Source organism: Macadamia integrifolia, chromosome 5 (genome assembly GCF_013358625.1).
Source record: "Macadamia integrifolia cultivar HAES 741 chromosome 5, SCU_Mint_v3, whole genome shotgun sequence".
In the NCBI taxonomy this organism is placed as follows: Eukaryota; Viridiplantae; Streptophyta; class Magnoliopsida; order Proteales; family Proteaceae; genus Macadamia; species Macadamia integrifolia.
In genome coordinates, this window is record NC_056561.1 from 6,761,018 (window position 1) to 6,776,446 (window position 15,429).

The following is a 15,429-nucleotide window of genomic DNA, read 5'->3' on the forward strand; positions in this document are numbered from 1 at the left end:
TTTTTTTTTTTTCTATGTTTTTTCTCTGTGCTTCGTCCCGGTTCAGCTGAAAGTAGAGCTGAGTTTCTTTTCTTTCTCTGATTTTTCTCCCTTTTTTTTTTCCTGATGTTTCTCTGTTCCGCTCTTCTAGCCTTTTGAAGAATTGAAAGTACTCTTCGTCCCCTCCAACTGGTTCAATCCATGCTCTAAGGGCTGCTTGTCTCCATACTTTATTGATTCACTGCTCAAAGTTAGGTTGTGAGTTAGGTTTTCTTCTTCAATCGATTTTGAGAATAAAATCTTTAAGGGCAATTTCGGCACTCCCCTATTTTTAAGGGTAAAATGGTATTTAAAAAAAATATGAACTGCTGATATCAACATTCTTGGTATATTCTGTAATGTTGACTGACGGCAGGGGGTCCGAGTCCAATTTGGTGAAAGAGAGGGGGTGTCCTTATAATATTGGCATTCTCCAGGGGGTGGCGTTGTAAATTACCCTTCAATCAATGACAAATTATCCTAGAATCCATGAGTTGACATGGTATCAGAGCGGGTACGTTGGGCCTGCATCGATGATGGGCTCCTTGCTCGACCCACGAAGATAGAGCCCTAAGAGGCTTGCACGAAAGGGGGAGTATTGAGATAGTCCCACATCGATTGTGGGTGACTCGACGATCATGTACAAGAGCCACAAGAGGCCACCCCACTTCAAGGGAATTGGTTTTAAGATGGAAGCTTTAACATCACTTAATCTTACAAATTCTTCGTTTTCAATTTTTTCTTCTTTGATGAAGTTATGAAGGCCACAACATGCAACCGCAAAGTAGCTTTGGTCTTTGAGAGAGTAACCACGTGTTTTACTTCAAATTTAGAATCTATTTTTCAACACTCCTAGGTTCAATGGAATGTCTATGGTTGAAAAACAATCCTTAGCTGTTTTTGGAGCTATTCCCTTTGTAATATCGTAGATGATATCTGATATCTCACTTTTAAACGGTGTCAAATAGCCAAGTTGACTTGCATATTTGGAGTCTACAACATAATACTTGCTTACAAGTAATAGGGGTTGAAGTTTATTATTCACCTAACATAGAGGTAGAACTAATATAATGTAAACAGTTGAGAGACATCCAAAGTTAACTCATGGTGGAAGAGGAAATGCAAACTTGCTTATGTTCTTACTTGTTCGAAAACCCGACAGTCATTGGCATTGCCTTCTCACCCCACGTACACGAATGTAAATTTCATGTCAAAAGAAGATGCACACATCATATTCTGTGTTGTAATTCTCTTTTGATTTCTGTATTGGATTTGGTCTTCCCTCGAGACTACAACACTAATATAACTACTATCAATGGCACCGTGCAATCCTAAACACACAAGCAAGAGTGTATATGTGTTCAACAAAACTGAACTACAAAATTGTAACCTATATTGAAGAGAAACATAATATTTGAGATTACCCTTAAAATATGGATAGAGTTTGGATTTTCAGTAATATTGGGGGAACTTCATTGAAAGCTGGTGGCCTTATTTTTTCCTTTGTTAATTTACGCATAGTTGTCAACACTTTGCCAAAGATATGGCTAATTATCTCTCTAGAGTGTTGAAATCTTTCTTGAATATTTCTATTATTTGCACCATTTTTTTCCTATAAACATGAAAATTGCAAGTTTTTCATCTACTTTAAGATAATATGTGTTTTCTAACTAACCGTTATGTCTTATTGGAGTACATAGGTATAGGAAAACATGTCGTCCCATCCTGAATTCTTGATAACATTGATCTGCATGGCTATTCAATATCTAGTGAACCATAGCTGGTCTTTGGGGACTACCATCCTACATGGCTCTTTATTGTTGAGTAACCTATTGATCAATGACACTGATGCAACAAGGAGGGCATCATCATTCACACTCGATGAATCATATGATATAGTGTAATTTGATGACATAACTGCAACACCTTAACAATGATTGAAAAAAAAAAAATGCAAAATAAAACGTAAACAACAATAACGGGGAGAATTCACCAATTAAATGGTAAAACCACATAATTAAAAAATAAAAATAAAAATAAAAATAAAAATACACCAATACTCTTGATATCAGAAATAAAGTGAATCATCCACCATCATTTGATCTATTCCTAAATAGTAAATCATCTCATCGTTCCAATGAAAACTTAAAAAGTAAATCATCCCAAATCAGTACTTCACCCAATATCACATCGTCTTCGCTACTCTAACATCTCTAATAGCCTATTCCTTGTTTCAGAATGGCTACCATGAATGATTGTCTCCATTTGGGGTCATCCCATATATGTTTGAGTGCCTTCATGTACAACTACTTTGGCACATCAAGTATGGTGTCCAGCAAACTATGACTGGCAGCTGTGCTGTAGTCAAAAAGCCCCTGAGGGAGGGGTAGGAGCTGCAGATTTGGCAGAGATACTGCCCGCACTTTCCATTCTCGAAGCACATAATTTTCCAATGGACTGCAATGTACTTGAAAAGTTGTGGTCAAATTCCTGCTATTGGCTGTTGGTGTTCTATCAAACCTTTGGTTAACAGTAGGATGCTCTTCCTTTACCTCAAAAGCTTCCAGATCATCCAAGCCTTTGTCCATATGGGTGGTAGGAGTAGATAGGTCAACCTCAATGTCAACTTCATTATGACCTTCATTGTCATGAATTCCTGAAGCTTCACTGACTCTCTCATCCTCACATAAATATGAGTCTCCGAAGATCATTTACAATTCATTTCAATAGGTTAATCCATTCCTCCTAAATTTGGACCAGGTTGGGTTTGCCTAAATATTTTATAACAGTGTATTAGATATGGAGTTATATATCTAAGCAACCAATTCACTAGTACACATTTTTTTTTTTTGTAAAGAAAGGTTTACTTGTATAGCCCTTCCCCGTACACTCATAATCAACTGTATCAATTCACAATATGCCATATGATTCATTAAGTGAGGATGATTATGCCCTCTTTGTTGCATCAGTGTTGTTGATCAACACGTTGCTCAATTATAAAGAGCCTTCTAGTGATGGTAGTCTTCAAGGACCAACTATGGTTCATGAGATATTGAATGGCCATGCAGACCGATGTTATCAATAATTTAGGATGGAACAACACATTTTCCTAAACCTATGTACTCTAATGAGATAGAGGATGGTTAGAATACACTCGTTATGATAGAGTAGATGAATAACTTGCAATGTTCGTGTTTATAGTGGAAAATGGTGCAAGTAATAAAAATGTTCAAGAAATATTTCAGCACTTCGGATAGATAATTAACTGTATCTTTGGCATAATGTTGACAACTATGTAATTAGCGAAGGAAAATTAAGGCCACCATCTTTCAATAAAGTCCCCCCCGGAGAATACTGAAAATCCAAATTCCAAAGTACTAACTATATTTTAGGTAATCTCAAATTTTATGTTTTAAGGTTTACAATTTTTAGTTCGGTTTTGTTAAACACATATAATTGTGCTTATGTATTTAGGATTACATCGGTGCCATTGATGGTAGTCATGTTAGTGTTGTAGTTCAGAGGGAAGACCAAACCCGATATAGAAATCGGAAGGAAATTACAACACAAAAATGTGATGTTATGTTCTTTTGACGTGAAGACTATTGCGTTTTTGAACAAGCAAGAACAGATGCAAGTTTGCATTTCCCTCATCCACCATGAGGTAACTTTGGATGATTAGTTCTACTGTTATGCTAGATGGTTGATATATTTCAATCCCATGTAAGTATTATGTTGTAAATTCCAGATATGCAAGTCAGCTTGACTATTTGACACTGTTTAGAGGAGCGATACCAAGTATCATCTACAAGATTATAGGGGGGAAGACTCTAAGAATAGCTAAGGAATTGTTTTTCAATTATATACATTTCTCTCTAAGTAATGTAATTGAACGTACTTTTGGAGTGTTGAAAAAATGATTCCAAAAAAAAAAAAAAAAAAAAAACAAATGCATGGTTAGTCTCTTATGGACCAAAGCTACTTTATGATTGCATGTTGTGGCCTTCATAATTTTACCAGAGAAGAAAAAATTGTAGACAAAGAATTTGTAAGACTAGGGGATGATGAGAACCTCCGTTGGTGGATTTGTTAAATCCCTTTCATCAATATTATAGTATTTCTGCAATAAATCTTAGTCAACGGGACAATGTAAGAAAGATGAATGAAACTAGTAAACAAATTTCAAATCAACTGGCAAAATATCATAAGATAGCGGAGATTTGATTTATAGTATTTTTTTTTTAAATTTTGAACAATTGTTTATGTGGTGCACCTATCTTTGTGTTAACTTTCTTTTGGGAGAAAGAACACTACCCACTTGCATTCCCCCACACCAAGACATAGTAGGGTGCGGAAAGACCATGCTGCTCCCGCCCCACCATGAGGTGAAGATGCTCCCATGCTTTCTCCCATTGGCCGGCGTGTTGGCTTGTGCCTACGCCAGTAGGGTAGCAATCTTTTTCCCATATTTTTGATATCATATACTATTTATTGTGTCAAATTTTTTAAGTCATTCAATGTGTTATTCTGTTTTCATCGTTATAATTTCGTCTAATCTTACATATTATGAGTCCTTATATTTCTAATATATTGTGTGCCTATATATAAAATTTTCTAGATGACTAATATGAATGGGATTACTGTTGCTAAATGTGAAATATGCAGTATTAGTTGTCTCACATTCCTAGCGAAGTCTGGAAAAATATTTTTTGGGTGAATAAATAATTCATTACCAAAGAGACGGGAAAAAATAGAGCCCCAAAAAAGGGGGGAGGGAAGAAAAGAAAACAAACCCTCAAGGGGGAACAAGATTTTTGATTACTGAGCTTGGAAGCTCCCAGGAAGCAACAATGTGACAATTTCTAGGGGAGGGGGAACAAGAGGAAGAAACTTTGGAGATCTTTGCTTTGACATCAAAGAAGATGGAGTTCCAAATCTTTTCAAGCGGCCGAGAGTTGGAGGTTCATTTCCTATGATTTCGCTCCATCCAGATTTGATTTAAAGTAGCACAGAAGGCAAGTTTTTCCACTAAGTCACAAATGGTCTTCCCTTGGAAGGTCATATCCATCCAAACCCACTCTCTTTGGAATGGGAGAATTCTTTTATTAACCGGCCAACATTTTGAGAGGACAAACTTCCATATGGAGGAGGAGACGGGGCAGGCAAAAAAGAGATGATCCCTATCTTCCGACTCGGAGCCACAAAGGTAGCAAATAGGAGAGATCTGAATCCTTCTTTGAATGAGAAAGGTATGTGTGGGGAGGCAATTCATAAAGGCTCACCAAGCTGTGAAGCTGTGTCGAGGGATGTGATGCTTGAACCAGATAAGCTTGTACCAAGGGGAGGGGGGACCATGATGTCTGAAGAAGTCCCAGGCAGACTTAGCACTGAATTTGCCATTCGAGGCATGGTTCCAAATGATAGTATCGGTTCTCCTAAGACCTGGATGAGGGATGCCTGGGAGAGAGGACCAGATTTCAGCCAACTGGATGGAGTCAGTATCAGGGGTTGCCAAGAACTAGCAGAGATGATATCAGCAACCATAGCATGTCTTAGGAGCCTAGAGTTGTAGATATTCCTAGCATTGAGGACCTGGGTGAGGGTTCCTTTAGGGTGCCAAGGATCCAGCCAAAGGTAGGTGGAGGTGCCATCCCCAATACAGGTGGAGATAACTCTGGAAGCCTTAGATCTTAAAGAGCTTAACTTGTGCCATACCCAGGAGGCATCGGAAGGAGAAAGGACTGACAAAAAAGAATCCGCTTGAGAGGATGAGAATACACCCAATCCACCCAAATGCTTTTCTTCCTTGAAGCAACCTTCCAAATAAGCTTGATGATGCTTGCCATGTTGACATCTTTGATGCGTCTCAAACCTAGACCTCCTTCTTTCTTGGGGAGGCAAACACTAGCCCAACAAAGGGGCTGGAGAAATCTAGAGGTCTCATATCCTCTCCAAAGGAAGGAAGCAAAAGCACCTTCCAGCTTTGCCATTATTGCCTTAGGGAGACTGTATATGCCAGACCAGTAAATGTAGGAAGCTTGAAGGACTGATCTGACGAGCTCTAGACGGCCTGCAAAGGATAATAGCTTTCCTTTCCATAAATGGAGATGCTTTCTGATGATATCCAGCATAGGGGAGCAGTGGTGACTTGAAAGCCTTGCAGGGATGAGCGGAAGGCCCAAGTACTTGACCGGAAGAGAGCCCAGAGCAAAACCTGTTTTTTGAAGAAGGGAGAGCTTGGATCCATCCGAAATCCCAGTAAAAAAGATGAGAGATTTCCCAGGATTGATGCGGAGACCGGACATCGAAGCAAAAAGACTCAGGCATTGCATAATAGTGTCAAGGGAGGGCTCGTCAGCAGGGGAAAAGATCATCAAGTCATCAGCAAATGCAAGGTGAGTGAGCCTAATGGCCTTGCATTTGGAGATGGGGGTGATGGAACCCTGATCCGAAGCACTTTGAAGATTGCGGGAGAGGACCTCCATAGCAAGACAAGATACATAAGGGGACAGGGGACATCCCTGCCGGATACTAGTGGATGAGGTGAAGTAACCCGCTAAGCTGCCATTGACCAACACGGAAAATTTGGGGAAATCTGGAAAAATATTGGAAGAGATTACTACATATGTCCTAGGGGTTGTTTCTTTTTCATGTGGGTGGACCATCTAATGTGATGTAAATGTGGACAAGGCCAATGTAAAGTCGGAATAACAAAGTCAGATGAAAGCTATGGATGACCATTATGGTGCCATTCGCAATTGACTGGAGTATAACAACCAACTTGTGCTCGATTATTTCCTTTGTAATCAATAGTGTAGGAGTTATACATTGTGTTCTAACAACAATGTTTAATTGACCGACATGATAACAATCGTGGGTGTGGAATGTTCTAATGGGTAGGAAAGGGAAGACCTTGCTCTTCTAACAAATATATACTCCACCTCATTTGAGGGTCCGGAGACCTCGACATCCACCTCCATTGGATTTTATCAAAGGCTACTTGAAAGGAGAGCAATTGAAGGCTCAGAGAATCACAAAGGATATTGAGAGACGTCCTTGATGCTGTTAGCAAACTTGACTCGAACAAAGGTGGAGATTAGTACCAGCTCCTAAAGCTTCAATCTCAATTTTCTTGTAAAGAATGCTTAAAATTTTCCACTTAACCTATTTAGTTGGTTTAATAGTAATATAATACAAAGGTCTATATTTTCTCAAATTGCATAGATGTAATGGCATTTTCATAATTATTTTATGAAAATGGAATCGTAATTGCATTTTTGGTAATTTTTGGCTATGGTTTCTTGGTTGACATTTTTCAGTCATTTTAGGAAAACGGAATGTTAATAGCATTTTTTGTTATTTTTGGTTATGGTTTCTTGGGTGTTATTGGCATTCTCTCAATTATTTGGGTTAATTATGATGCTAATGGCATTTTTCTGTAAATTTTGGCAACAATGATGTTTTGAAATTGTTCAGGAACAAGTTTTACCAAACACCATTGTTGTTCCCAAGATAGTTACCAAACACAGTCTTTTGATACTTGAAAGTTGTTCTTTGCTTGTTGCTGAAGCTATCTTCTCTTGTAAATGCAGATGACCGATCTTTGCCCGAGTGCTTCAAGTTGTTTGATCTCATCCATGTAGTTACAACTGATCATGAAACTGTCACAAGAATCACTAAAGAAGTATGATAACTTTCCATTCCTGAAAACTTTGTTGTGCAAGTTCTCTTTGCATGTTGGTTTAATCATTGTTTCACTAAACAGGTTGTTGAAGACTTTGCTGCTGAGAACACTGTGTATCTAGAGCTAAGGACAACACCGAAGGTACTTCAAAGTGATTGAGCCTACTATTGTTCCTATTTAGCAAGCAGTGTTGAATGATAGAACAAAATATTTGGGGTTTCTTTTGTGTAGAAGAATGAATCCAAAGGGATGAGCAAACGCTCTTACATGGAAGCTGTGATAAATGGTCTGAGGGGCATTGATGCAGTTGATGTTGTTTTTACTCCTGCTTGTGGAAGAACAGAAATCTCCATCTCTTCACCTATCAATGATTCTTGTAATGGCCTAACAAGAAGAAAGATATACGTTCGCCTTCTTCTCAGCATTGATCGTCGTGAAACCACTGCAGCAGCAATGGAAACTGTAATTTAGATGTTAAAAGTTGTTTAGTCTATAAGCCTATTGGTATTCAGTGTTTCTAAAATTCTACAGTTATCTTCTTCGGCAGGTTCAACTAGCACTGGAAATGAGGGATCTGGGGGTAGTTGGTATTGATCTTTCTGGCAATCCTGTTGTGGGGGAATGGTAACTTCTGACATCTGCCAATCTTAAAGAGCAGTAGATAGTTAATGGGTAATTGAAAATTTTCATATCACAATTGTCCTTGTGTTCTATGGCAGGGAAACATTCTTGCCAGCATTAAAATTTGCCAGGGAACAAGGCCTTTCTGTTACACTTCATTGTGGTGAGGTCTGTCATGCTGTCATAGGGGTCCAGCCCTAACATCCAATTTCCAAACCATACCTTTTCATTTCAGAATTGGACTGACTATTACTTGGTACTTGTAGGTGCCCAATCAGAAGGAAATCCAAGCAATGCTGGATTTTCTTCCCCAGAGAATTGGCCATGCCTGTTGCCTTGAAGAGGAGGACTGGAGAAAGCTGAAATCATCCAAAATTCCGGTTTGAAATTTTATGGCTGTTAATTTTGTACAAATTAACTATTTTGGGTCTGGAGGGAGCCTGTGCTCCCTACCCATTTCTTAGGCATTGGAAGCATTTGGGAGAGGTTAAAGAGGGAAGGTTGTCTGCATGGGGGTGGATCCAGGGGGTGAGGCAGGGGCAATTAATCTCTTGGGAAGTGGGCAGTCTTGGCAGTTGAGTTGTCCCCCCTCCCCCTCGCCTCTTCTCCCACTCCAAAGTCCCAAGCACATTCTACTTTAGACACAGCATAGAGTATATTGTGTTTTTTATGCATATGTTATATTTTTAATATTATAATATAATATAAGGCAAATGATCATATAGTCTTAGATGTCACTTTCTCATGCTCTATAAAATACTGACCTTCAAATGGACTGGATCTCTTTGGGTTGTAGAGAATTTATTTGCGACATTAATTTCTCTGAAGATCCTCATTGTATGGTGTACATAGCACATGCTTCATGATGTTCTTAGTCAGGAATTACTGTACTGCTCAAACCGTTGATCCTTAGGTCTGAGCAATTTTTAATATATTATGACGTTGATCAATTGAGACCTTGAAAAACACTTACTAATGCCTCAATCACTCATCTAACATCATTGTTGTTATAAAACAACTTTCACAGAACATGTATTAAATATTAGAATGTTCCTCTATGTTAGCATATTGAATAGTTCAGACCATTGGTTTGGATGTGAGAACCATCAAATTGCCGACTGTCAAGCCAAAATGATCCAATATCAGGTTCAGTTCTTAAAATATTGTCCATCTTATGGCAAAGTAATGGTGGTACAATAGGTAGTGAGGAATGGTTGTGTCAAGATACAAGCATAACACAAAATGATTTGACCTGAACATAGACAAAATCAGATTGGGTCAAGTGTGTGAACGCCATACAACATGAAGTTCCTCCCAACTTGAACAGAAAATGACCTCACAGATTGACATGAAATACTATAACAATGATGAAACAAGGTGAAAAAGAAATCCTGTTAAAATAACAAGACAGGACATTTTCAGTTTGGCTGGTTCAACACCAGTAACCCCTTTCATTGTTGTGTGTGATTTGTGGCGAATTGGAATTGACCCTTATCCAAAACTGCCCAAACCCAGACATGGATTTAACAGGTTGTGTTGACTATTGACACCCCTAGGCATTCATGTTTGCTGCACAGTAGTATGGAATCACATATGGTGTCCTTTCCTCAACTCCTGATATATTAACCGTTTCTCCTTCCAGCAGTGATGTTTATTATATAACCATTTGGTTATCTTTGCAGGTTGAGATTTGTTTGACATCCAACATCAGAACTGAAACCATCGGTTCCATTGACATTCATCATTTTGGTTAGCTTTACCACTCTGTCTGAATATATGTTTTATTTAAATCGGTTGGGGGGGTGGGGTGTGGGGGGAAGAGGGGGTTTAAACAGATGGCTTATCGATTGCAAGTTCCATTTTTCTAAGCAGTACAATTGTGTTCTTTCGTTGCTATCTAAAGACATGTTTTCACGTAGCACAAGTGATTCATTTTGCAGTAGATCTCTACAATGCGAAGCACCCATTAGTTTTGTGCACTGATGACACTGGGGTTTTCTCAACCAGTCTTTCCCGTGAGTACAGCATTGCGGCAGCTTCATTTGGTATGTAATATTTTCCAAGTGTTAACGAATTTATTATATCTTAGTTTATTTATCTCCATTTCTTGACTTTTCTCTGTCTACCACCAAGGTCTTGACAATAGGGAAATATTTCAGCTGGCAAGGGATGCTATTGAATATGCCTTTGCTGATGATGGAGTGAAGGAGGATCTAAGGGAAATCTTTGATTCAGCTGTTAAAAAGCTGGGATTGTGATTTCATGAGAAAGTAAAGGCAGCATGTTGTAGGTCAATAGGCAGCATATTTCTTATATAAGACACGGTTTTTTATTCTGTTCTAGTAAAAGTAGAATTTGCCTCTGATTGTGAGGTATTGTACTAGACTATAAGGGATTATCTTAATGAAAGCAATTTCAAGCATATGGATTTCCTCTTGGCATTTATTTACTGTTCATATTTTTCATCATTAAAACTTTTTAATAATCCTTGAGCTGACTGAGATAGCAGAGAATGAACATAAAGGAAGTATTACAGGGAGCTCTGTCAATGACTCAATGAGAGGCATTTTTGGTCCAAATGTTTTAAAATAAACTTTGGCTGCTCAGCTCTACAAGTAGATCTCTTTTTGGTATCCCTACCAAGCCTTTTACTGGTCTGGTCTAGTCTAATCTGGCCCATTTGCAAATGTTGCCTGGGGTTAGAGGATGAAAGCTTCCTTGTTGTGCATGCAATGACAGAAAGCCTAACCTCCATAGGTCATGCCCAGCAAAAACCCTGCTACCTTTACCTGCTTAAGCTCTTTCCTTTTCATATTCCAATTCACTATAGAGGGTAAACAACTAAATCAATATTCCTCCTCTTGTTTGTTTGATGGAAAAAATTTCCCCTTCTGCTGAAAGTAATATAGTTTTTTCATTGCAAGTGTAATTGTGTGCTGTATGGCAAATCAAATTATAACTTTGAACCCACACTGCATTGTACTTCTGTGTGGTAAATCAAATTATAATTTTGAACTGACACTGTATTGCATTTTTTTCCTGTTTTAGTTTCTCCCATTCTTGATATTTTATCAGTTATTATTTATCTGAGTTTAGCTGTTTTCTGGAGGTGATGATTTGACAGTTTGGGTCGTTGAAAAGCATTTCTTAACAAAATATTTCTTACATATTGGTATAATTACATATATTGTGGTTGGTTCCACTTCATATTTCAGAAATGTTGTACTTTTCTTTATACCCTTTATTTGAACTTTTGGGTTCAGCCGGTCATATGCTTGGAGAAATCTGAGGTCTTGCAACTTTAGGAATTTTATGTTTAGTTAAAGTGAGCAAAAACAAGTAAGTTTTCGAAAAACTTAAATTTTTTGCTCAAATCTTTGTGTTTACTCCTTTTTCACTATCGTTGAGTAGATTTAGGTCCTAACCAAATCATTGTACCAAACATAGTCTATATTGCATAGATTTGTGCTGCGATTTGAAAATTTTCTCAGAAAAAGGAGAGCGGTTCTTCATGATTTTTTTTTCATTAAAAAAGTAAGGTTTATTACATGGATTAAATTATGTGTTTGTTACAAACATCAAATATATGAATTACTTGTTTTATCTTCACCACACATGTGGGTAGGACCACCATTAAAGTGTTCAAATAAGCTACATGCTGCACTGATTTTTCTGTCTTATGCATGGCTGTTCTAAATGCAGATTTTATTTCTGAAAAGGGTAACTTTGCGCTGCAGGTCCTTGAAGATTGGAGAACTTACGCCCACAGTCCATAATGGGACTCGATGAGTTTTGTAATTTGACAAACATACGCTTTCTTTGTGAGAGAGTCTTCAAATCGGCAGAAAATCATGGGTGTAATGAGGATTCAGCGCTGTGGAAACTAGAATATAACATTCCGTTCCAACTGCAAGCCCAGTGGCCTGATTTTGGCCTTCTTGCGTTAGTAGGACCTTCTCCAAATCAATACCGGGTTTCCCCTTTGTCCTAATCTTATTCCCCGACCCATCTATTGGGCTCTCTATTGGGTCTTGAGCTGCCTTCTGGTGGACATCTTACACATGGGAAGAAGATCTCTGTGACTTTGATCTACTTTGAGAGCTTTCTGTATAAGGTGAATTGGACTGGGTTATTGTGATAAACATCAAATTTGCAGGTAGGTCTGGTGCTCTGCAACATGGCTCACATAAGTGACTTCGTAGTTTCCCATGTACCGTTCTTATTGTAGAAAAATGCTTAATTTGTCTTCTGGGATCTGGATTCTGATTTGTTCTCTTGCTCTTGTCCATTATTGTTGAGTTCTTCCTCCACTCTGATCTTCACCTTCAAGGCCTCAACCCATTCATAGAGTCTTTTTCTAAATCTATACTGTGGTCTGTCCTTCCTTACTCTGTTCTCTGTTTCCTAAACATTTAAAGGATTCCTTTCAGAACCCACATGAGTGGTTCTTCCTTTACTCTGAATTGTCTCTTAACTCATTGACGGTGTTCTTCTAAAAACCCATCGCAGGCTCTTCCGTCTTCACGTCAACCTTTGGGCACAACACTTTGATTGGGTCAGCACTTAGATTTGAGTGAGGGTACCTTCCTCTCTCCCTAGCTCGTTTGATGTCTTTGGTCATGATTTCCAACTGATTCAACAATTCTCTCACAGAGGAAAGGTATGCTAGTTATATTATGATTCTTGTTATTGAATGATGGATCTTGCATGCATAATCGGTTGGAACAGTGAAATGCGCATGCATTTTTTCGTAACATCAGATACCTGTAGTGCAATTTACCTTTCTGTAGATGCTGTTATTCCTGGCTGTCCAAATGGGGCTAGCAATCTCAGTACCTATAATTTAGTATGAAATTTTTTCTGCCTTGCAGAGACTTAGGATTAAGTGGGCTTAAGATCAACTCTCTGAACCTGAGCATGTTATGACTGATGGGTTTAAAACCAAGAGCTCATGTAGACTATGTATGCCTTGCCACTTCACATTAAAGAAACAAATGCTTTAGGTGTTCTTGGTTATCCTCACAAAAAAGGGCATAGATCTATACCCTGTGTCATGTTTAGTGTAGCTTTAGTTGGTAGGATATTATGCGGGCATTTCCATAACAAACAGTTTAAGGTGTGGAAGTAATGATAATTTCCATACCAACTCTGATACTGTTGTTCTGGTTTTATGAAGGTTGACATTCATGTAACTGAGATGGTAATCCAGAGACTTTGCTGTTAGGATACCATTTTTTGTATAAGACATTCAATGGATCTGTCTTTCTTTGGTTGTTGGGTAATGGAAACTTTTAATAAGAAATATCATAGAAAGAATTGCTTCCATTTTCTATTGGTGTAATATATGCTTGCATACGTAAATAGGAATAGGGGGGGAGAGTAAAAATTTAAACTATTTAGTCTGTGAACATTGTAAAATGTGCATGTTTGTCTTTTTCTTTTTATCAGAAGAAAAAGAAAATAGATTGAATAACAGAATAAGTGTTAGTCATGGATTTGGGATCCATGATCAAAGTTTTCATGTTCATTGCCCTGTATGCAATGTTCTTAACTATGTTGACTAATTCGTTGTTAGCCTTAATACAACGTGTGCATGTCTGTGTTGGTTGCATGGTTTATCAATATATTTAGATAAGAAGCACTGAGGAGCCTCTTGAAGGTCTAAAACCATATTTCCAGCAGCTTCCCTTTTTTTCCTTTTCTTGTGGGGGTGGTGGGGTGGGGGGCGTAAAATTTCCACCAGCATTTAGTGTAACATTTATCAGAACTATGCTTGCATAAGAACTTTTGTCATTGAACAGGAAACTGATGTGAATATGATGTGTGCTTAGATGAGAAGGAAGCTAATGATGAGAAGGAAGTGAAGGAGGCTTTGCATGCATGGATACCTCAGCTATTTCATTAAAGGTATGCTCACTTGCCAATGCTTTCAATCCTAGTTTGATTGTTTGTGAAACCACAAGATGTGAAGAGAATAAAATCTTTGTGACGAGAATCGATTTTAACAGCATTACAAATTTCCACCTACCTTTTTTTCATTATGCCATACATCATCTACATTAACTGGTGGGTGATCTTCGAGAGGGCTGCTTAATTATACTGCTTATATTGGGATGAAGAGACGAGCACCAAGTCTGACTCTACTTAATACAGACTGGGTGATGTCCCTTTCCCATGCTTCCATTGACTTGGTATGAGAGATTTCAACAGCAGATTTCGACAGCCACCGGCCGCTTGTTGATCCCATGCTCTTTGAATTTTGGCTGGACTCCACAGAATCAACTAGATTCAGACCCAATTTAATTAAGTTCAAAAGTCCTCATCAGAAGAAAAATAGTGAGAATTCCATTTGGTTAGAGGTGATGAAAGTGAAGTAAAATTAATGAATTTTTTCCTGTACTTCCAACTAAAATCCAACTGAAAAGTACACCTTTTTTTTCCTCCTACTCCATAGCCTTTTACCAAACTTAAATACCTATTTATTGAAGAAGAGTTTTAGTGTTTTACCATCATAGATTTTGCCTTGTTCTACTTTTATAGACATTAGTAGCTCGTATGGTTCTATTTCAGGCATTGCCTGCACAAGATGTGAGAGGTCTTAATGGTAATGGGATGGAAAGGAGGCAATTCAATACAGAGAAAACATCACTCTCAAGGGTTTTCCTTGCCAGGTGCTTAAAACATCTCACTTTGAATGGAGCTGTACATAGTTTAATTCAGAAATTGGATTGGCCCGACCGGTTTAATCAACATGAGCTAGAACCGGACACCTTGTTTGATCAATTACTTGGTTTTATGCATTGATAATCGGTCAAACCAGCTAAGAACATGGGCCAGTTAGCAACTTTTTTTTTCCTTTTCTTGAGAAAATAGCGAAGATTTATTGGTTGAATTGTTGGTTATGACTCGGTTCAACCCAATTTTTTCTTTATATAAACCAAACCAAAGAGCATGAAATGGATTGGATAAGTAGTGAGGTCTAACCAAAACCAAATTTGCCTTAATTTTTTTCATTTTCTCTTTTTCAAAATTATTGTTCAAACTCATCTTTCATCCCTCCCCAACCCCCAACCCCCAACCAAACCTAACCCACCCGCACCACCCCC

At 38.2% G+C, this 15,429-nt stretch overlaps 1 protein-coding gene across 6 annotated transcripts in view; it reads left to right on the forward strand.

Moving 5' to 3' along the window:
- LOC122079270 (N6-mAMP deaminase) overlaps positions 1 to 15,312 on the forward strand; it is a 20,375-nt gene extending 5,063 nt beyond the window's left edge. Inside the window, exons 3-13 of one of the 6 annotated variants that reach the window (XR_006140385.1) lie at positions 7,611 to 7,702; positions 7,784 to 7,843; positions 7,934 to 8,164; positions 8,250 to 8,326; positions 8,422 to 8,491; positions 8,590 to 8,703; positions 10,006 to 10,072; positions 10,267 to 10,368; positions 12,061 to 12,983; positions 14,155 to 14,230; positions 14,894 to 15,312. Coding sequence is in view for 4 of the 6 variants with exons in the window: in XM_042645602.1 (XP_042501536.1) it covers positions 7,611 to 7,702; positions 7,784 to 7,843; positions 7,934 to 8,164; positions 8,250 to 8,326; positions 8,422 to 8,491; positions 8,590 to 8,703; positions 10,006 to 10,072; positions 10,264 to 10,368; positions 10,457 to 10,581 (941 nt within the window). In the remaining 2 variants the exon portion in view is untranslated. Of the gene's footprint in view, positions 1 to 7,610; positions 7,703 to 7,783; positions 7,844 to 7,933; positions 8,165 to 8,249; positions 8,327 to 8,421; positions 8,492 to 8,589; positions 8,704 to 10,005; positions 10,073 to 10,263; positions 10,369 to 10,456; positions 10,746 to 12,060; positions 12,984 to 14,154; positions 14,231 to 14,893 lie in introns of those variants that run through there. The other 5 variants (XR_006140384.1, XM_042645605.1, XM_042645603.1 and 2 more) reach the window with 5 other exon arrangements.
- Positions 15,313 to 15,429: the final 117 nt, after the last annotated feature.